Source organism: Thermobia domestica, chromosome 11 (genome assembly GCF_964235325.1).
Source record: "Thermobia domestica chromosome 11, izTheDome1.hap1.1, whole genome shotgun sequence".
Classification (NCBI taxonomy): Eukaryota; Metazoa; Arthropoda; class Insecta; order Zygentoma; family Lepismatidae; genus Thermobia; species Thermobia domestica.
Window position 1 is genome coordinate 127,607,707 of NC_137464.1, and position 25,041 is coordinate 127,632,747.

Genomic DNA, 25,041 nt, shown 5'->3' on the forward strand with positions numbered 1-25,041 from the left:
GAATGAAATGTATGACGAACTTAAAATACCAGGTCGAGTGAAGAAGCTATATATACAGATTAACAAAAACTAGAGACAAGGTCGCAAAAGATATTACGAATATTGGGCAAATGAAAGACAACCAGGATTTGTACTTACCGATGAAGATAAGATTAAAAAGAGATAGGCCATTTATTTCGAAACGCTTTCAAATCAAGAAAATCCGAGGAACGTTTTCAGCAATTGAACTTCAAATCTTGAAGCAACGTCAAGAATAAGCCGGGAAGAAGTAGAAAAAGTAGAAAAGAAAAAAGAAAGTGAAGACGAGAAAAGCCATAGTTCCAGATGACACCAATAGAAACATAGAAGCATATCTATACCCAAGCTACAAAGTAAAGATATCGTATGGGATCTGATGCAAAAAAAATTATGAACAGGAAAAAATGTCAAGTCAACTTAGATATACCCATTGACCCACTTTTAAGGAGAAGAAAGATGTATAGGAATATGGAAATTACAGAGGAATCGAACTAATGTCACATACGATAAAGATTTGGGAGAAAATTGTAGATAGGCGACTACGGGATTAAACATCAATACGAGAAGTATAATTTTGATTTATGCCAGGAAAGAATTCAGCGGACGCAGTTTTACACAGAGACAAAATATGGAAAAGAATCATGAAGAACAGACATCGCATATCGTCTTTATTGATTTAAAAAGAAAACTGTGAAGAGGATACCACGCCAGGAGATGTCTGAGAAAGGAAGGTGTACCAGGGAAATGCGTAAGGATAATTCAAGATATGTATGCAGGAGCTACGACCGAAGTAAGAAGTTGCGTGAGACTAACAAGCCAATTTCCTGTTAGGGTTGAGTTATACCAGGGCTCAGCCTTAATTAAGCCCGTACATTGTCATGGATGTTATAACTAAAGATGTGAGGAATGAAGTTCCCTGGTGTGTGATGTTTGTTGATGATATTGTACTATGCAATACAAACAGGGAGAAGTTGAAAGGAAAGTAGAGAATTGGAGAAAGTCTTTGGAAGATAGAGGTTTAAAAATTAGTAGAAAGAAAACTGAATATTTCGAGTGTAACAGAGAAAAAATGGGAAGTAAAGGTACAAGAAGAAAGGTAGAATGAAGTGAAAACTTCTAAATATTTAGGATCACTTGTCATCAAGAATGTTGATTTGGACATGGAAATAACATAGAGAATGCAAAAAGTACGTCGAAATTAGAAAATAGTATGCGGAGTTATGTGTCAGACAGAATCACGGTAAAAGTTGATGATTTACAAAACAGTGGTTAGGCCAGCAGTGATTTGCAGAGCAGAAACATAGTCAATAAAGCAAGCACAGGAAAAAAGATTGATATTTACCGAAATGAAAATGCTACACTTGATGTGTGAGATAACAAGAAGAGACAGAGCAAGAAATGAGACAGTAAGGGAGACAACCAAGGTTATGTAGATATCTAAGAAGATCCAAGAAAGAAGACTGCAGTTGTATGGTCATCTAGTGAGAAGAACAAACAAATATGTATCAAAAGAGTAATGGCAATGGAAGTGGATAAAGAGGGACCAAGAAGGAAATGAAAGGACATGGTTAAGAATCATAACGGAGAGAAAGCAACAGAGGAAGAATGCCAGGGCAGGGCTTTATGGAGAAGATTCAACAGAAACTTCGACCTTATACAAGTGGGGAAAGACGTAGAGAAAGAAGAAAATTGTGGTTAATAAAGTTACGTAATGTGCGTAAAATTGAGAAACTCAATAAAAACTGAACATTTGTTGCAAATGTGAACTTGAAAACCACACTTTTTTTTTTCATACTTACACTTTGCTGAATAACAAATATCACAAAGTATTCAAAAAAAAAATCCAAGTTCACATTTCCAACAAATATTCAGTATTTATTGAGCTTCTCAATATCTCTTCAGCTGGACTTGTGCGGTTAAGGACGACACGGCTTCAATTGTTGTGTTACATATGGGCATCGGTCTTTTGTCACTTCGGATGCGCAATTGATCATTAGTTTAATTAATAATATTTTCTAGGTATTAAATTGTATACTTACTGTTGTTTAGTTATTTTTTTTAGAAAAAGGAAAGAGCAAAAAGAAAGTAGCATGGACGTAGTGAAGACCCTTAAGAGATTATACAGGGTGTCTAAAAGTCCCCTGACTCTGTTATTATCAGAGTTACAACAAAAATTAGAGGGGAAACCGTCTCCACACCGTAAGAGGAATTTTTTTAAATCGGACCTGAGCCGTTTGGGCTGTACACTCTTTATGCGCCCAATGTTAAATGAAAACGCAACCTTGCCATTTACCTAGACCCACAATATAAGTGAATGAAGTTACTGTCTTTTACGCTGTGTCAATAGCCAACACCCATTTCAAATATGACACCATTCACATTATGTTGTGGGTCCAGGTAAATGTCAACGTTGCATTTTCATTTAACATTGGACGCATAAAGAGAGTACAGCCCAAATGGCTCGTCCGTTAAAAAAAAAATCCTTCACTTTAGATTGAAAACATCATATTTGGAGACAGTTTCCCCATATTTAGTTGTAACTCTGATAATAACAGTTTTCCTATGTCAGGGGATTTTGAGACACCCTGTATATATGAATAAATCAAATTTGGAACAATGAATCGAAAAAATATTACCAGAAACTTTAACCTTTATAGTTTGTCAGTTACCGTGTTTTGTGGTAGGGGCCTTCAAATAATTTATTGTTGATTATTTTATTCCGCATTACTGCGCTAACATTGCATCTGAAACATTTTTCTAAACGATAAACAAATATTGCTTTATCATCTCTACCATTTCCAACTTAACGAAGATGAGCTCGAAGTTTACCGTCTTTTTTTTTTTTTTTTTTTTTTTTTTTGTTGTTGTTGTTGTGTCGTCTTCTCATAGACACATGCTAGAAACATGGATTTAAAAACAAACTTTAGCTACTTATCTATTATTGAGGTCTCCTTAAATAAATAGATTAAGCATAATTATTATTAATAATCTACATTGAAAATGGTTAGCTTATGCTCCTTCAGCGCTAGAGACCCAGGCTTGATTCCTAGTGGGAACTCATGTATTTCTGATCCCACTATAAGCTGTAGGTACACTCTCATATAGCTTCGGTGCTGAAAGGGAACTAAACTGCAACTAACGAACCAACAAGGAGAAATTTTGGCACTATCTACAACAAATTAGATTTTTTAAAATTTCTATCATACTTTGGAAAAACATTTCCTTTTATTTTATGAACTGGTATATTGTTTATGATAAAGTATTCCGCTAAAAATATGTAGCCAATATATACCACGAAAGGGCTGCACAGATATTATTTTCATGTGACGTCACAAATTTCTTCTCTAGTACTCTACGGATGGAATATCTTTTTGAACTTCGCATTTCAGTTTCAATACATTCAATGTTATTGAGTTTCTTTGCTCTGTACTTAAAAAGTTAACGTAACACAATTACAAATATATTGTTCTATACAAAGGTTGTAACAAGGTATTTTATAAACCAATATTACAGTTATTTTCGTGGCAACGTCATATTACATACTGGGAATAGAAACAGGAGATACTGGATATCATTTATTCTATGACGCAATGTATGAAGTACATACATATTATTGTTTAAAAATATTAGGAAAGATATTATGAACTTGATGACCAATATGTTGTTATGCAAGCTGATGTTACATAAGGACAAAGAAAGGGGGAAATGCCTCATTGTAATTGTATGAATATGATGGTTTATTCTTGGACAATACTTAGTTCGTTCCTTTTGACTTCTTTAGTCACGCAAACCTGATTAACCTCTTTGCTAACTTCTACCTATGATTCACTGCTTCTACTCTGTCTTTAATTCAAATACATCACTATTTGTTTCATTTCTGATAATCTGCTAGTTATTCTGCCAAAATACAATTTATTTTATTTTCTTTCATTACTAGTGAATACGGAAGACTGTTAAGCAGAAAAACTGAAATGTCAAACACAATTATTTCAAAATTTCTGTTTTGTTAGTATTATTTAGTATAATAATAATAATAATAATAAATCACAAAACTAACATTTCCTACTTTCACAAAATCTTAATTTGAGGATGCATATTTCACAAATGTAGGATGGAACATTAAATACCTTAATTCATGTAGAGTTTATCTAAACAAGCTCTTCAATGGTTTACAAGAGAAGTTGAAAAACTATCATAACTACGAACGATCATATTATACCAAATATACTAACATGGAAAGACATTAAGCATGTTAACAATAATACAAATATACAATGAAGCCTTTTAAAAAGATAGAATTGGAGGAAGTCCTAAAAACAATGGAATTGATTGAAATGGTTTGCACTTCATAACCAAAGGCATGGTTGAACATTCTGAAGTAGATTTTCAATCAATAGCTAAGTTCCACTAAATAAATGGTGGAACCGTTATTTTTTAAAAAACTTCTTTATATCCTTTCCAAAGAATATTTTTCGTTGTTAGAACATATTTATTAAGATAGTTACACAAACAGCTGTGAGGTCATTTGGCACTTAGGGAGTTAAAAATTGGAAAGAATTCTGGAAGGAAGTTGATTTAGGCTTATATATAAAGATATCATCCTAGTACCGGTATTCACACTGTAACACTGAGAAAAACACTGATGTTCTCGTTACAGGGTGGCAGGATTCGAGCTCTAAACCTTCCGACTGCAAAGCGAAAGCGTAACATTCATTTACGCTTCCTTGGTACTTTTAGCTTGGTGCACACACACAACCTCCATTTTCAATATCAACACTCCAAAATACGTGAACTTAGTTTAGGAGAGATTCAAACCACTTACACTCCTACGGAGAATCGAATAAGCAACTCTCATGCAAAACTGATTCCATTTCTGACTCTTCGCACGAAAGTTAAGTGGTAGAGCGTTCTCATGATCCCTGGTTCGATCTAGGCTCATGTGAGCTTGTGATGTGCAACACCGTGTCCATTAGTTCTCTCCAGGTTCTCCTGTTCCCTTTTACATTTTCATTCCATTAACTTTCCCGTAATCATTCACTTTCAATCATCCACATTCTTTAGGCTAAAAAGGCGTATATACGTAATGTTAAAGATTTCATACACTCCAGAAAGACGAAAAGTTATTTTCCCTTTGTATTCGTGCTTTCTTTTGATGTGATTTATTTGTGATATATTGTGGTTCTCTCTCTCTCTCTCTCTCTCTCTCTCTCTATCGACTATGACTGCGGTGGCGTAGTCGGTAAAACGTCTACCTACAAACCACACAATCCGGGCTCGGTCCGCAGTGGGAGCAAAATTAATTTTCTCTCGTTCCATTCTCGTTTAAATATAGTTCGAAGACTCGCACAGCCTCTGTTAAATGAGTACCTGGAGGGTAAAGACAAGTGAAATGAAGTTACTTACCGCACTGGAAAGGAAGATGGGTGTTATCTTTTTCAGAAACACCATCCTGAGTTGATGTAATAATGATCGAAAATGACCGATAATAGTGTCGAATCTATAATTTTTGGGATCGCTGAGATGAACAGCGCCACTTCCGATGCCTTTTAAAACCAAATTCAACCCTATTAGTACTTCTAAAAGGGGAGGGTGACATGTAAAAGTAATTGAAAATGACAGACACTATAGTGCTACCAAAATGTCTTGAGCCGTGGCAAAAATGCGAACTAAAGCTTACACCCTCGACACACCCACGCGTTGAGCCAATAAGAGTTCAGCTGTTGCTAAGCGAGAGAACTTTAGCGAAAGGGAGTGAAATTCCTTCAGCCGATAGCAGCACTCGGAACAGAGAACTAGGTATCAAGTCAATGTGGTATATCTTTAGTGTCGAATTCATAGTTTTGGGGGTCCCTAAGTTCATTGGTGACAGTTTTGGTGTCCTTTATGTCCAAAATGAAACGTATTTTCTCGTGCGAACAACGGGTATTCTGCTAGTCTTTAACAATAAAGAATGGAAGTTTCACATGTTAAATTTGTTAATATATTTCTCGCTGCTCAAATTTACGCACTTGTGTGGTGTATGTGTGTATGTGTAAATAAGATAATCTCCCTTTTTTGAATTGTTCGAAAAATATGGAAATAATAAAGAGTGATTTTTACCAGAAATGAGAAAACTAAAGAGTAAAATCAAAACCTGTTGCTTTAAATATTTTTCCTGCTAGCGAAATACATTGTATATATGTTGCAGACACGTTACAGCAAACAAGATTAGTATCAGGCGAAGAAATAGTTTTTAAATTATATTTTCCGGTTTTTGCCAATACTTCCACACAAAATATTTTTTCTAATGGGTTCAAAATTTCCGGAAATTTTAACAGCACAAGGAAGATACGTATCTCCATAAAATATATATTTGATATTAACATATTAACTAAAATGATTCTGGCCCTGCTATGTTAACGCTTCCCTGCCGTAAAGCGGGAGCTTCATAAGATTGCTTAAGATAATCTAAATGCGTTTATATTAATTAATCTAACTAGGATTATATTTTAGTATCTTTTGTAGCCATAAATTCATTCTATCACGGTGCTAACTTTAAAGGAGTGGTGTACATATATTTGTTACTTCAAATTTGCCCGATCCTAACACACGAACCATAAGTATTCAATGATCTTAACTGTAAACTAGTAAATATAAAATAGTTTTTATTTTAAAAGCATTAATGTGGTATAATTTATATTTTTTCCAAATTTTCCGTTGTTTTTTTCTCAAGCTCGGGAATAAAACGGTATAAAACTGTTTTATAACCCAAAATTTCCGGTTTTTTTTTCAGGCTTTCACAACACTTGTACAGACCTAAATCATTGGAACAATTTTATATCAACTAAAGATTCAGTGTTGGAAGAATTGTATGGCCAACAACAAATGTTTATTTTATTTTCACAGAGTATCCGTCTATATTAATATATGTCTGTCTGACTGGTATGCTCTAAGGCAGTTCCAGTATACTTGCTCAGTATAACTAGTAACGCTAGTAAGGCAGTAGAACAGGAGTAGGCTGGTCAGCTTTTTACCCTTAATATCTATATGTTATTCCTTTAAAAAAAATCTTTGCTGAAGGTAGATCGTGTTTTAATAACATAGAAGCCCTTAATTTAATATTAGAAGACTGAGACGATCACTGGAACATAGTACCTACCGACTTCTTAATCAAGGTGAAGTATGTTAAGTGTGCTCTGTGTTGTGCTTTTCTTTAACGAGAGCTGATGTATATGCCTGTTTTGTGTTGGGGCAACAAATTCTTGCGGAAACTGAAACCGAGTCTACGTGCATCAGAAGCCAACCATTTGGATTCTCACGACCATGTGCACATATGAAGTTCAAATGCGTTTATGTAAACGAGTTCAAAATTGAACTTTCTAACTTGAATATAGTTCAAGGAATTTTTACGTACCACCGAAAAGCTAACTTCAGTACATTTGATTCAGTAGTGTACATTAACCAAATCAACAAAGTTAAACCTCGAAAATCGGCCGTTCAAGGCTTAACCTAGTTCATCCACCCTTCATCGAGGCTTAACGTCGAAATTCGTTGTGCACGTCTATTTTCTTTTCTCTTTCCATAACCAGTTTTCCTTTAATAGTCTTATATTTTCATTCACAAATGAGTAGGATGCATAGAAATGCTGTGCAAATTGTTTCTATTTCAAGTTTCTTTAAAATCTTTTTTTCTTCTTTTAATAGAGAAGATACATTTTTGGTTGCTAATATACGACTTTTAAAAGAAAAATCTGGTTGTTATGAGGATTAGTTGTTTATAGAAAGCACGGTAAGAAAAAAAAATAGATAAATATATCTATTCTGTACCTGGGTTTAGGATATAAATAAGCTTTACGTTGAAAGAAAATCGACGAGATATGACGTCAGTTACGAAGACGTTCTTAATATTATTGTGTATCACTTAACGTATTGTTTTATTGCTGACGTTTACTTAATTTTCTGGTGAAGAAGTGAATATACACCTACAGTATATCTGTTTACAGTTCTTTCTTCTTCATTTTTAAGTAAAGGTATGTGGGAGCTATCGCGGCAACTTCGCGATGAAGTGTTGTCAGGAAACAACAGTTAATTGTGAAAGTTGTGCTGGGTCAACCTTCAGCCTGTTTGTTTTCTTTCATTTCATAAAAGAGAGAGAAAAAAGGAAGCCCGGGTAGGAGGAGATGCAAGGGAGTACAAAGAAGGTTGTTAGGGACAAACCCTGACATAACTGCAGACTGTCAACATTTCAGTTTGACGACGCCAAAAATAATCAAAGGGGAATGTTTGCAGATTTCTGGAACTGAAATCCTTTGAATTAAAAACATACGTTTTTATTTTTTAAGTTTACATATAAGTGTTTATATAAATTCATAGTCCTGCAGATGTTGGGTAGTTTCCTGAAGTGAATAAGGCAGTCGTTGAGTGAACAGTGATGTGGATGCAAGATGTGTGTCTGTGTTTGCTGCTGGCTTGTTGCCTTCATCCTTTTCGCCGGTAACACACTGATAACCAGAGCAAGAGAACCGAATTTAGGAGTTACTCAAGTGGAACATGAAGTGACGAAAGAGGAAGCAGTGAAAAGGGCGAAGCATATGGACCTTAATAAATGTAAGTACTGTATAGTACATCTGTATAGTCAAGACGGATGTATTGACAGGAGGAGAATGGGGCAAAGGGCACTACTATCTTGAACTTTAGTTTGATGCTAAGTATTATTTTGACCGATTGATTGATTTGTCCTTTGTCAGTAGCGAGGCTATATAGGGCAAGACCTACAATTTAAAATCAAGACTACTGTAGTGTGTTAGATGTTCTAAAGGGAATGGTGCATGAAATGCACACACACATACGCACGCACATACCCCCCCCCCCACACACACACACTATCCGCTGTGTTACTGTGGGCAATATTTTCCGTTACTTCTGCGTCTTTTATACGTATATAAAATAGGTCTGAAGTCGTACTCTCGCACGAAATTCGAGTACATCATATAGCATCTTAGTGAACCAGCAACATACCTTATGTTTCCTTTTTAAGTCAAATATAAAATAAAAGGTACGGGTCATCGCACTAAAGTTTCTCGCTCAAATTCCTTAAAATAAAGCATGTTGTTCTGCAGGTATTAATGAAACATTTTCTTGTGAAATACGAACAAAATTATAAGACGATTGCGGAAAACTTCACCCAAAGAAAACTCATCCCCTTGTAGATTTTCCCACAAGAAATAACATACCGTTAGGGTTGTTAATGAAATATTTGTTCATAAAATAACAAGTTGAATCAGTAGTATTTTATAACATTGTAAAGAAAGAAAATAAACTAATTCACCTGATAGTAAACTACCCCTTCTAGACAATCTCATGGAAGTAGGAATAATAATGAAATATTTATTTATGAAATAGGACCAAAATCACCTGAATCGCTTTTAAGAAAGTAGTCTGAAGAGAAAATCATTCCCAAGAGTAAACTATTCCTTGTAAATTTTTACGTAAGGAATAATTTACACAACATTATAGAATTATTAATAAACTGTTTAGTTATGAAATATGAACAAAATCACCTGAATCGTTTTTGAGAAAATCGTTCGAGGGAAACTCACCTCCAAGAACAAACTACTCTCATCATTTTCTGAGAAAAATTATTTCATATTGTCGGGTTAAGTGAAATACGAACAAAATCGCCTGATTCGTTTTCGAAGAAACAGTTCGATGAAAATCTCACTTCAAGAATAAACTACCCTTCGTAGGTTTTTTTAAGAACAGATAATCTGTGCCATATTGTCAGGTAATCAATGAAGTATTTATTTATGAAATATGAACAAAATCGCACGAGTCGTTTTCGACAAAATCGTCCGAAAAAAACTCACCCCATGAATTATGTAATCTTCTCGATTTTTCCCAGAGAAATGATTTATATCACATGAAAAGGTGGTTTCTGAAAAATCGATTTATAACATATGAACAAAATCGTTAGAGTCGTTTTTGAGAAAATCGTATTTTTTTTTTTTTATTTTTACCCTTAAATAAACTACTCTTATTTTTCGGGATAAAAAGGAAAGTCGAAAACTTTCCCTGGAGAATCCACACACACACACACAAAACTGAAGTTTAAAATTTGGTTGAGATACGTTGAACGGTATGGCCTGTAGGCAAGTGTACATAAGACGAACGGGCGAACAGATATCGAAACTTCCGGTATCTATGGGCTATGAAACGTGTAAATCTGTTGAAATCTCGAATTAGAATTTTTTCACGATCACGATACTTCGTCACACTTGAAAGAAAAAAAGCCGAAACACGTGTTTAATTATTTTACATGAAAATTCCTAATACCAAATTTCATGTCTAATCTTAGGGAATTTCGAGATATGAACATATTATCATAATACTCTTAATTTCACATATTTCTTTTCACGCCTTCTCTTCCTTTCCAGGTAAAATAGTAATAACAATAAACCCTTAAACACGTGTTTAATTGTTTTAAATCAAGAATCCAGCTATCAAATTTCATATCGTCAACCTTAAGGAATTCCGGGATAAGGATAACTTATAATAATTATAGACCCTTTTTTTAAAATCCCTTTTAAGTCGGATTAAAAAAAAAAAATTCCTTCCTTAAATATATCTTACATTACCAAACCCATGTAATGTCCAAATGTAAAGTTTCTGTGTTAAGTTTGGCCTAAGCTTTGCTCAGTCAGACTTTTTTTTTTTTTTTTTTTGTATAAACAGGTTTCAAATGGAACCTTATCTTACTACAACCTCCAAATTGTTATTGCTGCAATGAATGAATGCCGTAATATCTATATTTTCAATGATCGAAATGGAAGTCATATTGTACTTAAAATACAGGGTGAGCCTAAGTTGTGTGTTACGAATATGGATGTGAATGACACTGAAGCAAACACAGTATAGTAACAGAAGATATGAGATATTTGAAGAGTCTATATACAATATTCTATTTCAAAACGTTTGTGTGTACGACACTGTACCTTACCTGCCATGGATACAATTATCTGTAAAAACAATAAAATACACTAAACACTCACAATCCAATACAACAATGAGAGGTACCTGCAATGAAAATACCATAGTTTGATCATTATTTACATAGAAACATGTACAGGGTGGGCACTTATATCTGACATACGTAGGGGGCAAAGGGAGGTTTGGCTCATCCTAGTGTAAACTTTCCCAACTTTTGTGTAGGACATCATGGAATTAATGACTCGTCACAATCAATTGCAATGAGTAAGTTGATTACAAATATCTTAATATCATTGAAATGTATCTTAATACAGTAAATCGACATCTATATGAAATAATGAGTATATAATGACACGAGTATTATTTCTTATCCTTCTCCTTGCTCATTTTATGAATATAGACATTATTTGACGAACCTACTTTCGAAACGTCTCTTGCTTCTTCGAAAAAGAAAAGAAATTAAGGAAATCAGAAAAGACTATTAATTACATTAAAACATTTTTGGTTATGACATATTTAGTGTATAATAACGTTTATTCAATCTATAACCAAAATTATTAATCATAATTAACCATTTTCTCTGACTTGCTATAAATTTTGTCAGATGGATAAGAGGTGTTGTGAAAATAAGCTCCACATTTGGGCAACAACAAAGTCTTTGGCTTTAGGCAGTGGTATAATGCTAGAATTTTTGGTAGGTATACGCTCAATCGTTTTCAAACCTATAGCGTATACGCAAGACTACTTGGCGTATACGCACCCCAATATACGCGCATTCTTTTGTAAATTTAAGGTGAATATACGCTGGACTATAAAAATTTTAGGTGGATATACGCCGTATACTCCCGTATATCCCCCATTACATCCCTGGCTTTAGGGGATGAAGGTAATCTAACACAATAAAAGTGCGTATTGAAGTGTATACAGGACAAAAATATGTCACAATAGTTTGGGAACAGATTCCTCATATCTAAAAAGTTCACACTTACCTGTGGTCGGAAGTGCATAGTTTCGTAGTTATAGGATGCCGAAAACGTGAAATAAGTGAACTTTAAAAGTTCATAGCTCTACTACTATGGGACCTATCGTAGTCGGCTCAAAACATCATTGAGGAACTGGTATGTGAACTATCCAAATATCTATCTTTCAGAACCTCCAGCACTTGTACGGTCATTTTCAGAGAGGCTGTTCGGAAATACTTAATCACTCTCCACCCACCTTTCTAAAGATTGGTGTGCAAGCACTGAAGCATTCTTAAACATGGATATTTGGATAGTTTACATACCAGTTCCTCAGTGATGTCTTGACCCGACTACGATAGTTCCCATCTTTTAAAGTTCACTTATTTTACGTTATATAAGCAGGGCTATATGAACTTTTCCCCTCATTTTGATGTGACGAAGCTGTTCCCAAAATATTGTCACACATTTTTGTAACACCCTGTATATACCTATGTTGCGCATAAATGATATTTTAAATTTTTGAAGAAGCGGAAGAACCCCGCTGGGTGCATGGTATAACGAATGATGGCTATGGGAAATAAAATGTCTTACAAAATACCGACTGAATTAAGTTTTGTCTAAAAGTACTCGTATGCGAGATGTTATTAGGAAATTAATGATGGACTGGACGGTTAGGTTAGGTTAGGCATATATATATATATATATATATATATATATATATATATATATATATATATATATATATATATATATATATATATATATATAGAGTGGTAGGAAACTCCTCCGACAAAATTCGGAAGGTGATTCCCGACACCGAAACAAGAAAAAAAGTTCTTTTGCACTTTCCTCTAGGACACACTATTTCGGAGCTACATGATGCCGAAAACGGGACAAAATACACTTTAAAGCGCTATATCTTCTCTATTTCGAAAGATAGAGGCAAGGCGGCATGGTCACCTCTAAGGAACGAAACCTGCTCTATTCAAAGATGGGTATCTCGCAATCGTGAAATCAGTGCACAAGGGATTCCCCAAAGGAGCGTAGGGACTCCCGGATAAACTGTCAGGTAAAGATATGTCAAAATAGGCGTGAATGGATAGTAGGGTGTATCGAAAAAAAACTTTTTTTCGAAATCCGGTTACGGCTAGTGCGGATTTTTGGCCAAATGGCATCAATAAAACGTATAAAAAATCTCAACTCGATCAGACAACTCCTTCTGCTGCCGAGTAGAGCCCAAATATTAGAAAAATCAACAAAAGATTCACTTTTCAACTGATTTTCCAAAAAATATTTTTTAAATATTTCCTATATTTTCGGTCTTTTAAATTATTGAAATAGCGTTGGAAAGGAGAAATAAATACATAAAAAAAATTATTACGGTTATTTCTGTACACCACAAGCATAAAAACCTAGTTAATTATTTGTAAAAATGCACTGATTTTCTGGCGTATCGTACAATTAAATTTTAATATAAAATTATTGAAGTCTCTTGAATAACGAAGAAAACACTTAAGTGCTAAATTCTAAGAGCAGTAATAGTGTAAATAATTTGCTCCCAATACCGTATGCATCTGCTTATCACACTAAATCACCTGCCGCCCACCTCTCCCCGAACGCCTCTTCTCCTGTACTTGCCCATCTGAAAGGATGTCTTATCAGTCGCCAGTAGTCAACCAGCTGTGTCGAACGTGATTGTCGCTGCTTGAGTTATTTATTAGTGCTGTAGAAAATTTTAACTAAATAATTTGTTTTCGTGTGATGTGCAGTATGTAGAAGTGAGAACAGTGTTTCAGTTGTGTTAAGTACTTTTTATTAGGAAGAGAGTGACAGATACGCTGACGTTATGGCATCGACAAGTGTGTTTTGGTCTGACGTTAGGAATAGCATTATTGGGACACCCAAGGAATTGGGTAGAACACAGCTACCAACCGTTGAAATGTATGGAGACAATACCTATGGGAGCGAGAAGAAAAAATGAGAATTTCGGGATCCCGGAAAGAGCCTTCAACAAAGGATTTATCTTCTATCGTCGCCAGGAAGATTGTAGAAAATTGAGATTACGCCTCAATCAGCGGCGAAGCAATTTTCAGTGTCAGAAGGATTGTTGCACTTCATAATATTGAAGTATCATAATATTGTCCGTGACTTGCAAAACTCAGCAAAGTCCGGTTTCCAAACTTCTGCGAAACGAATTGCTGATTTTCAACAGTCTGCCAAAAAATATGTCATTTGATATAGCCTTTTGTAAGTGTTCCGATGCTCTTGCCTGCAACTGCGAAAAAGGAAGAAAAGTGCCAATGCTAGAGGCACCTTTTCTTCTAGATCAAAGAACCACAAGATTGATGCGTAATCTCAATTTTCTACAATCTTCCTGGCGACGATAGAAGATAAATCCTTTGTTGAAGGCTCTTTCCGGGATCCCGAAATTCTCATTTTTTCTTCTCGCTCCCATAAGTATTGTCTCAATACATTTCAACGGTTGGTAGCTGTGTTCTGCCCAATTCCTTGGGTGTCCCAATAATGCTATTCCTAACGTCAGACCAAAACACACTTGTCGATGCCATAACGTCAGCGTATCTGTCACTCTCTTCCTAATAAAAAGTACTTAACACAACTGAAACACTGTTCTCACTTCTACATACTGCACATCACACGAAAACAAATTATTTAGTTAAAATTTTCTACAGCACTAATAAATAACTCAAGCAGCGACAATCACGTTCGACACAGCTGGTTGACTACTGGCGACTGATAAGACATCCTTTCAGATGGGCAAGTACAGGAGAAGAGGCGTTCGGGGAGAGGTGGGCGGCAGGTGATTTAGTGTGATAAGCAGATGCATACGGTATTGGGAGCAAATTATTTACACTATTACTGCTCTTAGAATTTAGCACTTAAGTGTTTTCTTCGTTATTCAAGAGACTTCAATAATTTTATATTAAAATTTAATTGTACGATACACCAGAAAATCAGTGCATTTTTACAAATAATTAACTAGGTTTTTATGCTTGTGGTGTACAGAAATAACCGTAATAATTTTTTTATGTATTTATTTCTCCTTTCCAACGCTATTTCAATAATTTAAAAGACCGAAAATATAGGAAATATTTAAAAAATATTTTTTGGAAAATCAGTTGAAAAGTGAATCTTTTGTTGATTTTTCTAATATTTGGGCTCTACTCGGCAGCAGAAGGAGTTGTCTGATCGAGTTGAGATTTTTTATACGTTTTATTGATGCCATTTGGCCAAAAATCCGCACTAGCCGTAACCGGATTTCGAAAAAAAGTTTTTTTCGATACACCCTAATGGATAGGTTTCCCACCTGGTAACCATAATTAGTTCTACTGTACCACGCCGAGATCTCAAACAGAGACGAAATGGTGGACACGTCATATTCGCTATGTGTGGTTGCATAAGGGTCTTCACCACAGCGAAAATTAAACTACCGCTAATTTTATAGTTTTTTTGCAATATGTTCAAAATAAATACAAATATTGGGAAAGCAAAAACATAATGCGCTAGATATTATGATTCTGCATGTGATAGCGTCATCACAACTCACTTATCTGCTTTCCATTTGCAACTGCCGAAAGATTTAACATTTTTTGCGGGTTGTGTAAATAGAGGTACACCCAAAGAAGGTAGGTGAGTTGTGATAACTGTATCAGATGCAGAATATTATCTAGTGCACTATGTTTTTGTTTTTCCAATAATGTTATTTGTTTTCAAGATATTATAAAAAAAACTTTAAAATTAGCGGTAGTTTCATTTCGATGTGGTGAAGATCCATAACCACCTGGTACTGATGGTAACCAACAATGCAGCGGTATTAATTATTCCAACCAGGGATACTATGTTACCGTGTAACGTGGGTTCCTGTCACCACGGCATGGCGCGTCCTCAGGTTGCGGATCGAGGAGAAGGCCTCTAGATATAGAGGTTAGCTGCGAATATACTGAATAAGCAGTCGCGGACAGACGACTAGGAGTGGTCCTCCAGCTTGGAGGTTTGGGTAAGGCTAACACCCTCATCCTGTAAAAAAAGGTACTTGTTCAGAAACATACACAAAAGCCTCGGACAAGGACTGATAACTTGGCACGACATCAGCAAAAGAAAATGGACATGAGATTTGGAACATGGAATATTAGAAGTCTTTATAGGGCAGGCGCGTTAAAATCTGTAGCGAGTGAGTTAGAGAAATACAGGATGGACTTAGTAGGAGTTCAGGAAGTTAGGTGGGAAGGAAATGGATCTGAAAATTCCGGAAATTTTACGTTCTTTTACGGGGAAGGAAATAAAAATCACCAGTTAGGAACAGGGTTTTTCGTCCACAAACGAATATTACCAGCAATTAAACGGGTTGAATTTGTTACTGACAGACTTTCTTTTATTACTCTTAAGGGACGGTGGTGTGATATTATTGTTTTAAATGTACATGCTCCAACTGAAGATAAGGGTGACGATATAAAAGATAGTTTTTACGAAGAAGTGGAACGGATATTTGACCAACTCCCGCGATACCATATGAAGATTCTATTAGGGGATTTCAATGCGAAGGTAGGACGAGAGGATATTTTCAAACCGATTATAGGGAACGAAAGTTTGCATAAGGAAAGTAATGACAACGGTGTTAGACTCGTGAACTTTGCAACATCCAAAAACCTAATCGTGAAGAGTACAAAATTCCCACATCGCGACGTTCATAAATACACTTGGACATCACCAGACGGAAAAACACATAATCAAATTGATCACGTTTTAGTAGATAGAAGAAGACAATCTAGCATAATTGACGTCCGGTCGTTTAGAGGGGCTGATTGTGACACTGATCACTACCTGGTAGTAGCGATAATACGGGAGAGATTATCGTTGAATAAAGGTAATATTCAATGTCCGAAAACGGAGAGATTTAATTTAAAGAAATTAGAAGAGAGCCAGGTAAGAGAGGAATACCAGATTGAAGTTTCGAATAGATTCGCGGTTTTAGAAGACTCGGAGTGCACTAGTGTTGAGAATACTTGGATTGAAATTAGAGATAGCATTAAAAGTTCAGCAGTAGAAAAATTGGGACACGCGGAAATACGTAGGAACAAACCATGGTTCGACCAAGAATGCATTAAACTAGCAGAGAAGAGAAAACAGGCAAAATTACGGTGGCTACAAAATCCGAATGAAACAACTACACAAAATTTCGCAGATATCAGGTGGGAAACTTCCAAAACTTTTAGAACAAAGAAACGGGATTTTTTGAAAGCTAAAATTAAGGAACTTGAAGATAATAGTAAAAATAAAAATATTCGGGACATGTATAAGGGGATCAGCGAATTTAAGAAAGGCTATCAACCTCGTGCTTATATACTAAAGAAATCTGACGGAACAGTTCTCGCCGATACGGATAGCCTCTTAAATAGATGGAAAGATTTCTTTGACGATTTGCTGAACACGCAGCCAAAAACTAATGTGCGTGGAGAAAAGGAGATACACACCGCAGAATCGTATATTCCAGAACCCAATCGAATAGAAGTGGAAGCCGCTATAAAGAAATTGAAGAAACACAAATCTCCGGGTGTAGATGAAATTCCGGCTGAGTTAATTTTAGCTGGAGGCGAAAAATTGTGGACCAAGATACACAAACTCATTCTCCTTATCTGGAACAAGGAAGAATTGCCACAAGAGTGGAAAGAATCAATCATTGTTCCAATTCACAAGAAAGGCGACAAAACTGACTGTAATAATTATCGAGGCATTTCTCTTCTGTCAACATCCTATAAAATCCTTTCAAATATTCTGTTAGCAAGATTGACCCCATACGCAGATGAAATTATTGGAGATTATCAGTGCGGATTTAGACGAAATCGATCAACTATCGACCAAATATTTACCATTCGCCAAATACTCGAAAAGAAGTGGGAATACAATACCTCGGTACATCAACTATTTATTGATTTTAGAAAGGCTTACGACTCGGTTAGGAGAGAAACATTATACAACGTTCTTACAGAACTTGGAATACCGAGAAAGCTAATTAGATTAATTAAGATATGTTTAAGTGAATCCCAAAGTAAAGTCCGGGGAGGAAAATTTTTGTCCACGAGCTTCCACGTCGAAAATGGCCTGAAACAAGGAGATGCGTTGTCGCCATTATTATTTAACTTTGTGCTGGAATACGCCATAAGGAAAATCAAAGAGAGCAACCAGGGCCTAGAGTTGAACGGCATTCACCAGGTTATGGCATATGCTGATGATGTAAATTTAATAGGGGATGATAGGAGAACAGTAGAAATAAATGCAGAGATCTTATTAAACGCTTGCAGGGACATGGGTCTAGAAGTAAATGCAGAGAAAACTAAATACATGGAAGTGCGTCGGGACCGTAATACGGCAAATTGTGGAGGCGCTAAAATATTAAATAATGCTTTTGATAAAGTGGATACTTTCAAATATTTAGGATCAATATTAATAGACGAAAATCATATTCACGAAGAAATTAAATGTCGACTAAAAGCAGGGAATTCGTGTTACTATTCGGTTCAAAATCTCTTGTCGTCGCGAATTCTGAGGAGGAATTTGAAGCTTAAAATATATAAAACGATAATCATGCCTGTTGTTCTGTATGGTTGTGAAACATGGTCGCTTACTCTGAGGGAAGAACATAGACTGAAAGTATTTGAGAACAGGATCCTGAGAAGAATATTCGGACCCAAGAGGAACGAGAATGGGGAATGGCGGAAGCTTCATAACGAGGAACTAAATAGTTTATACGGTTTACCCAACATTGTTAGGGTCGTCAAGTCTAGGAGGCTTAGGTGGGCAGGTCATGTAGCTAGAATGGAAGAAAGTAGAAACGCTTTCAAAGTCTTGACTGGTAGACCCATAGGAAAACGACCATTAGGAAGACCTAGGCGCAGATGGGAGGACAGTATTAAGATGGATCTCGCAGAGATAGGAATACAAAGTAGAAACTGGATGCAATTAGCTAAGGATAGAAGTCAGTGGAGAGCTTTTGTGAACGCGGCACTGAACCTCCGGGTTCCATAAGCCATAGAGTTAGTTAGTTAGTTAGGGATACTATGTTATTTTCATTATATAAGCCGGGGATAAGCTTTTACGTAAGGGTGATTTCCCCTGCACCCACTCGTTTATTCGAACACTGCTGACAGCAACACATTGACTATTTTCGGGAGCATTGCACGAACACAAACAGAGGGCTATACCTACCATACGACTAAACCATACTGCATACGTACTTCGTTGATTTGCCTCGAGGGGACCCCAAGTTGCCAGTCCAGGTCATTCCGATGCACAAGGAGTTAGCACGGAAGAAACACTGAGTGCACAACCAACAAACAATACATCACCATTGAGCAGACATACCTTGTCTGTCAGTCATCCGTGAAGTTGAAGTGGGCAACTATTACGTTGTGTTGTGAATCACGTTCATAGTGTAGTGTGTTTGTGACAATGGCCCATTACACAAATCAGGAACAGGCCGAGATGATTTTTGTGTATAGAGAAACACATGGAAATGGTAGACAGGCAGCCCGATTATACAACAATCGATATCCCAATAGACGCCAACCGCATCATACAACATTTGCAACGCTGTTTCGTCGTTTGTGTGAGACCGGAACGTTTCACTCTGCCATATATGACATGGGAAGACCACGTGAGGAACGCACTGTGCATGCCGAAGAACGTATTTTACGACATGTGCTCGATGACCCGAGTGTATGTTCCAGGGAGCTTGCCCGTCAGCATAATGTCAGTCACGAGAGGGTGTTGTCGATCATGCCAACAATTTTTACCCCTATCATTTGCAACGGGTACAGGGTCTATCGCCAGGGGATTTTCCTCCCAGGCTGAACTTTTGTAATCAGGTTCTCCATTTGGTGGCAACAACTGCCGGATTTCTCTACTCCATTTTGATCACAGATGAAGCCCAATTTGGAAGGGATGGTATCCAGAATTTTCATAATAGTCACCTGTGGTCTGCGGATAATCGACATGGAATGGTACAGGCCCGCCACCAGCACCAGTTTCGTATGAACATTTGGGCAGGGATTCTGGGTGACCATCTCATTGGACCAGTTGTTCTTCCTATCTCACTAGGCCTATCTATTTGAACTTCTTGCGCGAGATACTTCCTACACTTCTGGAGGATGTGCCATTGGTCTTACAACAACGTATGTGGTATATGCACGATGGTGCCCCGGCGCATTTCTGTCGCCCTGTGCGTGATTATTTGAACACTGTTTTCCCGGGCAAGTGGATCGGCCGTAGCGGTCCTATGTCATGGCCTGCCCGGTCGCCGAATTTAAACCTTCTGGATTTCTATTTATGGCGCATCTCAAAACTGTTGTTTATGTTACTCCGGTACCTGATACCCAAACGTTGAAACAACGCGTCCGAGCCGCTTGTGACGCTTTGCGGGAAGAACCAGACACGTTTCGACGTGTGCGCCGGTCTGTCCGACGACGTCTGAATGCCTGTGTCCAGAGTGGTGGACGTCATTTTGAGCATCTTCTTTAGTGTTGCCACAGGTAAGACTGTTGTAAGACTTCTGAAACCTTTAGTGTCATTCTTTGTGATACTTATTCATCACGGACACCAGTACGAGCTGTAGTGTATCATCATTGAAAATACAGTTCGTGTTTGCCTGTACGCATGCTTACTTTTGTCCATGTCTTCCATGCCTCAGTTGCCTACTCGGTAGGGCCTACAGCGATCCTCGGCCCTGCAATGTCTGCGTACTCTGCTTGTTGCGGAACCGCTGCACCAACACCCATGTTCGGCCATGTTACCTTGAATTGGTCCCCGACGCTGCAATGGGGAATCCCCACTTTTCCAGCTCTCACCCCACAGTTCGTACGTAAGCCATACGTAACACGTCATGCAGCAACCACTCCATAAATCTAATCCAGGCATGTAGCGTGGACAATCCGAATTGGAAAGTTTCCGGTTTTTCAGCTCTGAATCCCTTCTGGAAGGAATTCATTTATTTTGGATTAGCGCCGCATACGTAGCAAGTTTGTACCGATCTTGTTTGTGTCACGGCGTTACATATTTTGCCATCCACCATTGTGAACTGCAGATTGTGTGTTACCTCGAACTCAGTTGTTTCTATACTGCGATCTCGTAACAGCGGAATACTGATGCAACTTGGAGTCAGGCGCCTAATTTGCTCTTTCATTAGGCTAGCTTCTTGCCTTGTAAGTTCTTCAGTTTCTTTCCTGAATTGTAACTTTATCGGCCGACAATATCTTGTGGATGAGGGACGTTGATTTTGCCACACTACAACTCTAACCCCTTTTGTCTCATAATAAAGTTGCAGAGTCACAGCTGACGTGAAAAAAATGTCGCTGTCTTGAAAGCCCTCCTCCCGAGCTGTCTGTTTGTATTGGGCTTGCCCGGAGGTTTCGTCGCATCCCCATTTGGTAATCAGCTGCAGAGATTTCTGATACTTTTCTGGGATGGTTTCGAGCACAGGTTTCTGTACTTGCAAAATTCGTGCAGTTGTATGGTCGAGGAGAGATTGTAGAGCTACTTCAGCTACAGATTCTGTGACGTTAATGCCTTCAAGATAGCAGTCTTTCTTTGCGTCCAGAACATGGTTGTAAGCAGGATATATATTGTGATCTAAGTCCTTCGCGCCATTTCTTAGCAGCTGGTACTGATGACGTGTCAGATCTCCCTCGAGTATCAGTGCTAAAGCCTCCTCTGGGTTGTAACATTTTTTGTTCTGTTTTTGAGTATGTGCCCATGACTTTCGAATCTTGCCAGCCCTGGTAGACGATTCTTCTATTTCCTGAAGAAGTTTCGTTTTTTCCAGTTCTCTCTCCTCTCTATATTTCATTTGAGTAGCATAAGCAAGAGTAGTACCGCTGAATGAAGAGCGCAATGTTTCTGTTTTTCTCCTCTTCGAGCGCTCGCTGCTCACAGAAAAGGCCACCTCTGGTCGTCCAGGTCCAGCCACACCTGCTGAAGTCGATGGCCCCCAGTCGTCTTCACTGACAGGTTCAGTCATCATTAATAACTCACCGTCCAGCCAATCCGCATTCTCATCTTCCAATTTTTGGTAATTTCTGTTGCACTTGTCAAGCATGTGAAACAATTTCGAGCAAAACACGTGCACACTCTGCTTGGCTTCCTTTGACAATTCAGCAGATACTTTATACTTGAGGTACGTGAACAGGTGCTTCTTTTTCACAGCTCTGTCTCCTTTTGCCCTCCTAAGGACCTCCAATAGCTGTCTTCTTGATGTTTGATAGGACATGGCTGAAAAATAGAAGAAAAAATACAATACAAAATATTTTTGCAGTTTGTACAATGAGTCTTATCTACAACAAAAATATTTCACAGACGAGCAAAAATGAGCAAGTTTGGTTTACGGTTTCTGCAAGAGGAAGAGTTGAACTACTTCCAGAGTGCGATACCAAAGTGGAAGTACGTGGAAGTCGAAAGATAACTCTACGGGAACAAAAAAATACACATAACATTTCTTGCTCCAATTTACTTGCATTTCATTCCCTGTAAATCGATAAATTTAATAGCTACACACTAATTTAAACTCATCATCATAAATAATAATCTTTATAGATGTGACAAAAGTACTTCATTCCACCTGGCTACAGGAAGGCTAGGTAGAAAACATTCTCACACTTTGTTGGCGCTAACTTAGAAATCTTCAGTAATTAATGCACAAGGTCAACCTCTCACTTCGGAAGTCAATTTCTGACTAAGGAGTGAAAATTTCTTTAAGACTCAGGTAGGTTTGAATACCCCAGGTCATTGACTTTCAAACATATTTGGTTGTTTGCTATTTTTAAAGAGTTGGTTTTTGGCCAGGTTTTGGGGGTTTCTGGACCACTGTTACGACTATTATTGCTTCTTCATTGCTGCAGACTATTTTGAAATCTTAAAATATCATTCAATCCTTTCGACAAAGCAAACATGCATACAAATTACCTACATTTGTGTTTTAAAACAAAAAGAGATTTGTTTGTTCGTTCGTTATTTAGTGATCTTTCTTCCTAGTGAAAGGTTGGATACAGTTTCCGAAAAAAAAAATCTTAGTTTTAAAAACCTGAGTCCAATATTTCATTGGAATTGTTTTCTATTTTTGAATTAGAATGAAAAATAAGCATAATGATTTACCACGGGGGAAAACCAGTGATCGAGTTTTCTTCTCTGTAAGAAGGAGATCAGTAATAACAGAAAAAATACCACGGTATTTTATATTTACAAATAATAATATCTATGAGTGTGCCGCGATAATTCAAGTTACACCCGTAGTGTCCCACAAGGTGAAAAAGGTTGGGAAACGCTGGTCTAGGCCATAGCTAATAGAACAGCCCATAAAATATAGATCAAATCAAATTAAGGAGCAACTTCCTTTTCTTGCTCTTGATGAGCTTTTTTTCTTTCTTTAACAATACGTTTCTCTGTGACCGTACCACCTGAGTTAGTATTAAGAATTGTAGTAGAGATAAAGTTCTAAATGTCAATTAATGTATTAATGTAGCTGTATGTGTATACAAAATACCATATGCAGCCTCGAGCAGTAACACGTATCTTTATAATTAGTAATCCACTACTATTAAGTCTGCATAGGTTGTATAAGGAGTTATATCATTCATGCAAACACATAGGCGGATCCAGGGGAAGGGCGAAAGGTCGTTCACCCCTAGCCAACGGCACCATTAACAGTGTACTTTAGTAGTAATTTGTGGCAATTTCAGATTATCTAAGTAATTTTTCACTGCTAGCATCCCCAACCGCCCCCATAAGAATCCACCCGCCCCCTTCTGGATCCGCCCCTGCGCAAACATAATATACAACTAATTCAAGAGTACATTTTGTTGGCTTTTTAAAATTTTTATTTTAAAGGATTGTCATTTCTCGTGGCTACTTATGCAATTTTGTCCACAGGCATACATGCAATTTCCACTCATTACGCAAATACATTTATATACTTACTAGACTGCGGCTAGTTGGGGGCTTCGCCACTAGACTCCCGTTACTACGGCCTCGCACCACAAAAGCCTCTAATCATAATCAATTTAAAAAGAAATGTCTGGGGATTCGCCCTTAGACCCCCTGATATCTCATTTGATCGGCCTACGGCCTCGCACCTAGTAAACCTACAACCATACCGAATCTCAGTTCAAATATCAAGTTGTATGATAACATTCCAGGATTCCGAGATATAAAAATCTTTTCTTCCCGCCCCTTTTTCTTCCCTTCTAAGGCATACATCAAAAAACGCTTAAGTACATATCTAATTATTTCAAATGAAAAGTCCAAATACCAAATTCTATGCTCCTAACCTTCAGAGGTTCCCAGATATCGACATGTTATTATAATAATTACAATCCCCACTCTCTTTCCTTTCCAGCTCTTTTCTTTTCCTTTTTACCAAAACATCAAAAAGCACTTAAACACATGTCAAATTATTTTCAATGAGAAATGCAAATACCAAATTTCAAGTCTCTAACCTTAAAGGATTGAACATATTAATACAATAATTGTAATCCCCACTTAATTTTCTTCCCGCCCTTTTTCTTCTCTTCTGAGCCACATTAAAAAAACGTTGAAATACGTATCTAATTATTTTAAGTGAGGAGTCCAAATACCAAATTCCATGTTTCTAACCCTTTAAGTTTCCGAGATATAGGCATATTATTATACTAATTGCAATAATTGCAATTACCACCCTTTTTTTTACTTTCTACATCTTTCCTGCCCCTTCTAATTTAAATATTAAAAAAACTTAACTAAATATCAAATTGTTTTCAATGAGAGACCCAAATACCAAATTTGAAGAATCTAACGTCAAGGATTTCGGAGATATGGCCATTTTATTGAAATATTTTCCACCCCATTTCCCCCTTCCTCGTCGAATTTCCCAAAGTCCTTCCTTACTGGTATTCTACGTCACAAATCCTATATATTGTCCAAATTTCAAGTTTCTAGATTAAGCGATTTGGCCTGTACGGTGATCTGTCACTCACTCACTCAGTCACTCAGGACTTTGCCCTTTTTATATAGAGAGATTTAAGATTTTATGGGAAAGCCATGGATTTTGTTCTAAGACA

General features: G+C 37.0%; 1 protein-coding gene across 2 annotated transcripts in view; it reads left to right on the plus strand.

The window, feature by feature from the left end:
* The window catches only part of LOC145664434 (uncharacterized), a 143,858-nt gene that overhangs the window by 21,379 nt on the left and 97,438 nt on the right, over nucleotides 1-25,041 (plus strand). The window contains exon 1 of one of the 2 annotated variants that reach the window (XM_081731117.1): nucleotides 7,959-8,603. The exons of the other annotated variant lie outside the window; for it this stretch is intronic. Within the exon in view, the coding sequence (XP_081587243.1) occupies nucleotides 8,441-8,603 (163 nt within the window). The 5' untranslated portion in view covers nucleotides 7,959-8,440. Of the gene's footprint in view, nucleotides 1-7,958; nucleotides 8,604-25,041 lie in introns of those variants that run through there. 2 annotated transcript variants of the gene reach the window in all.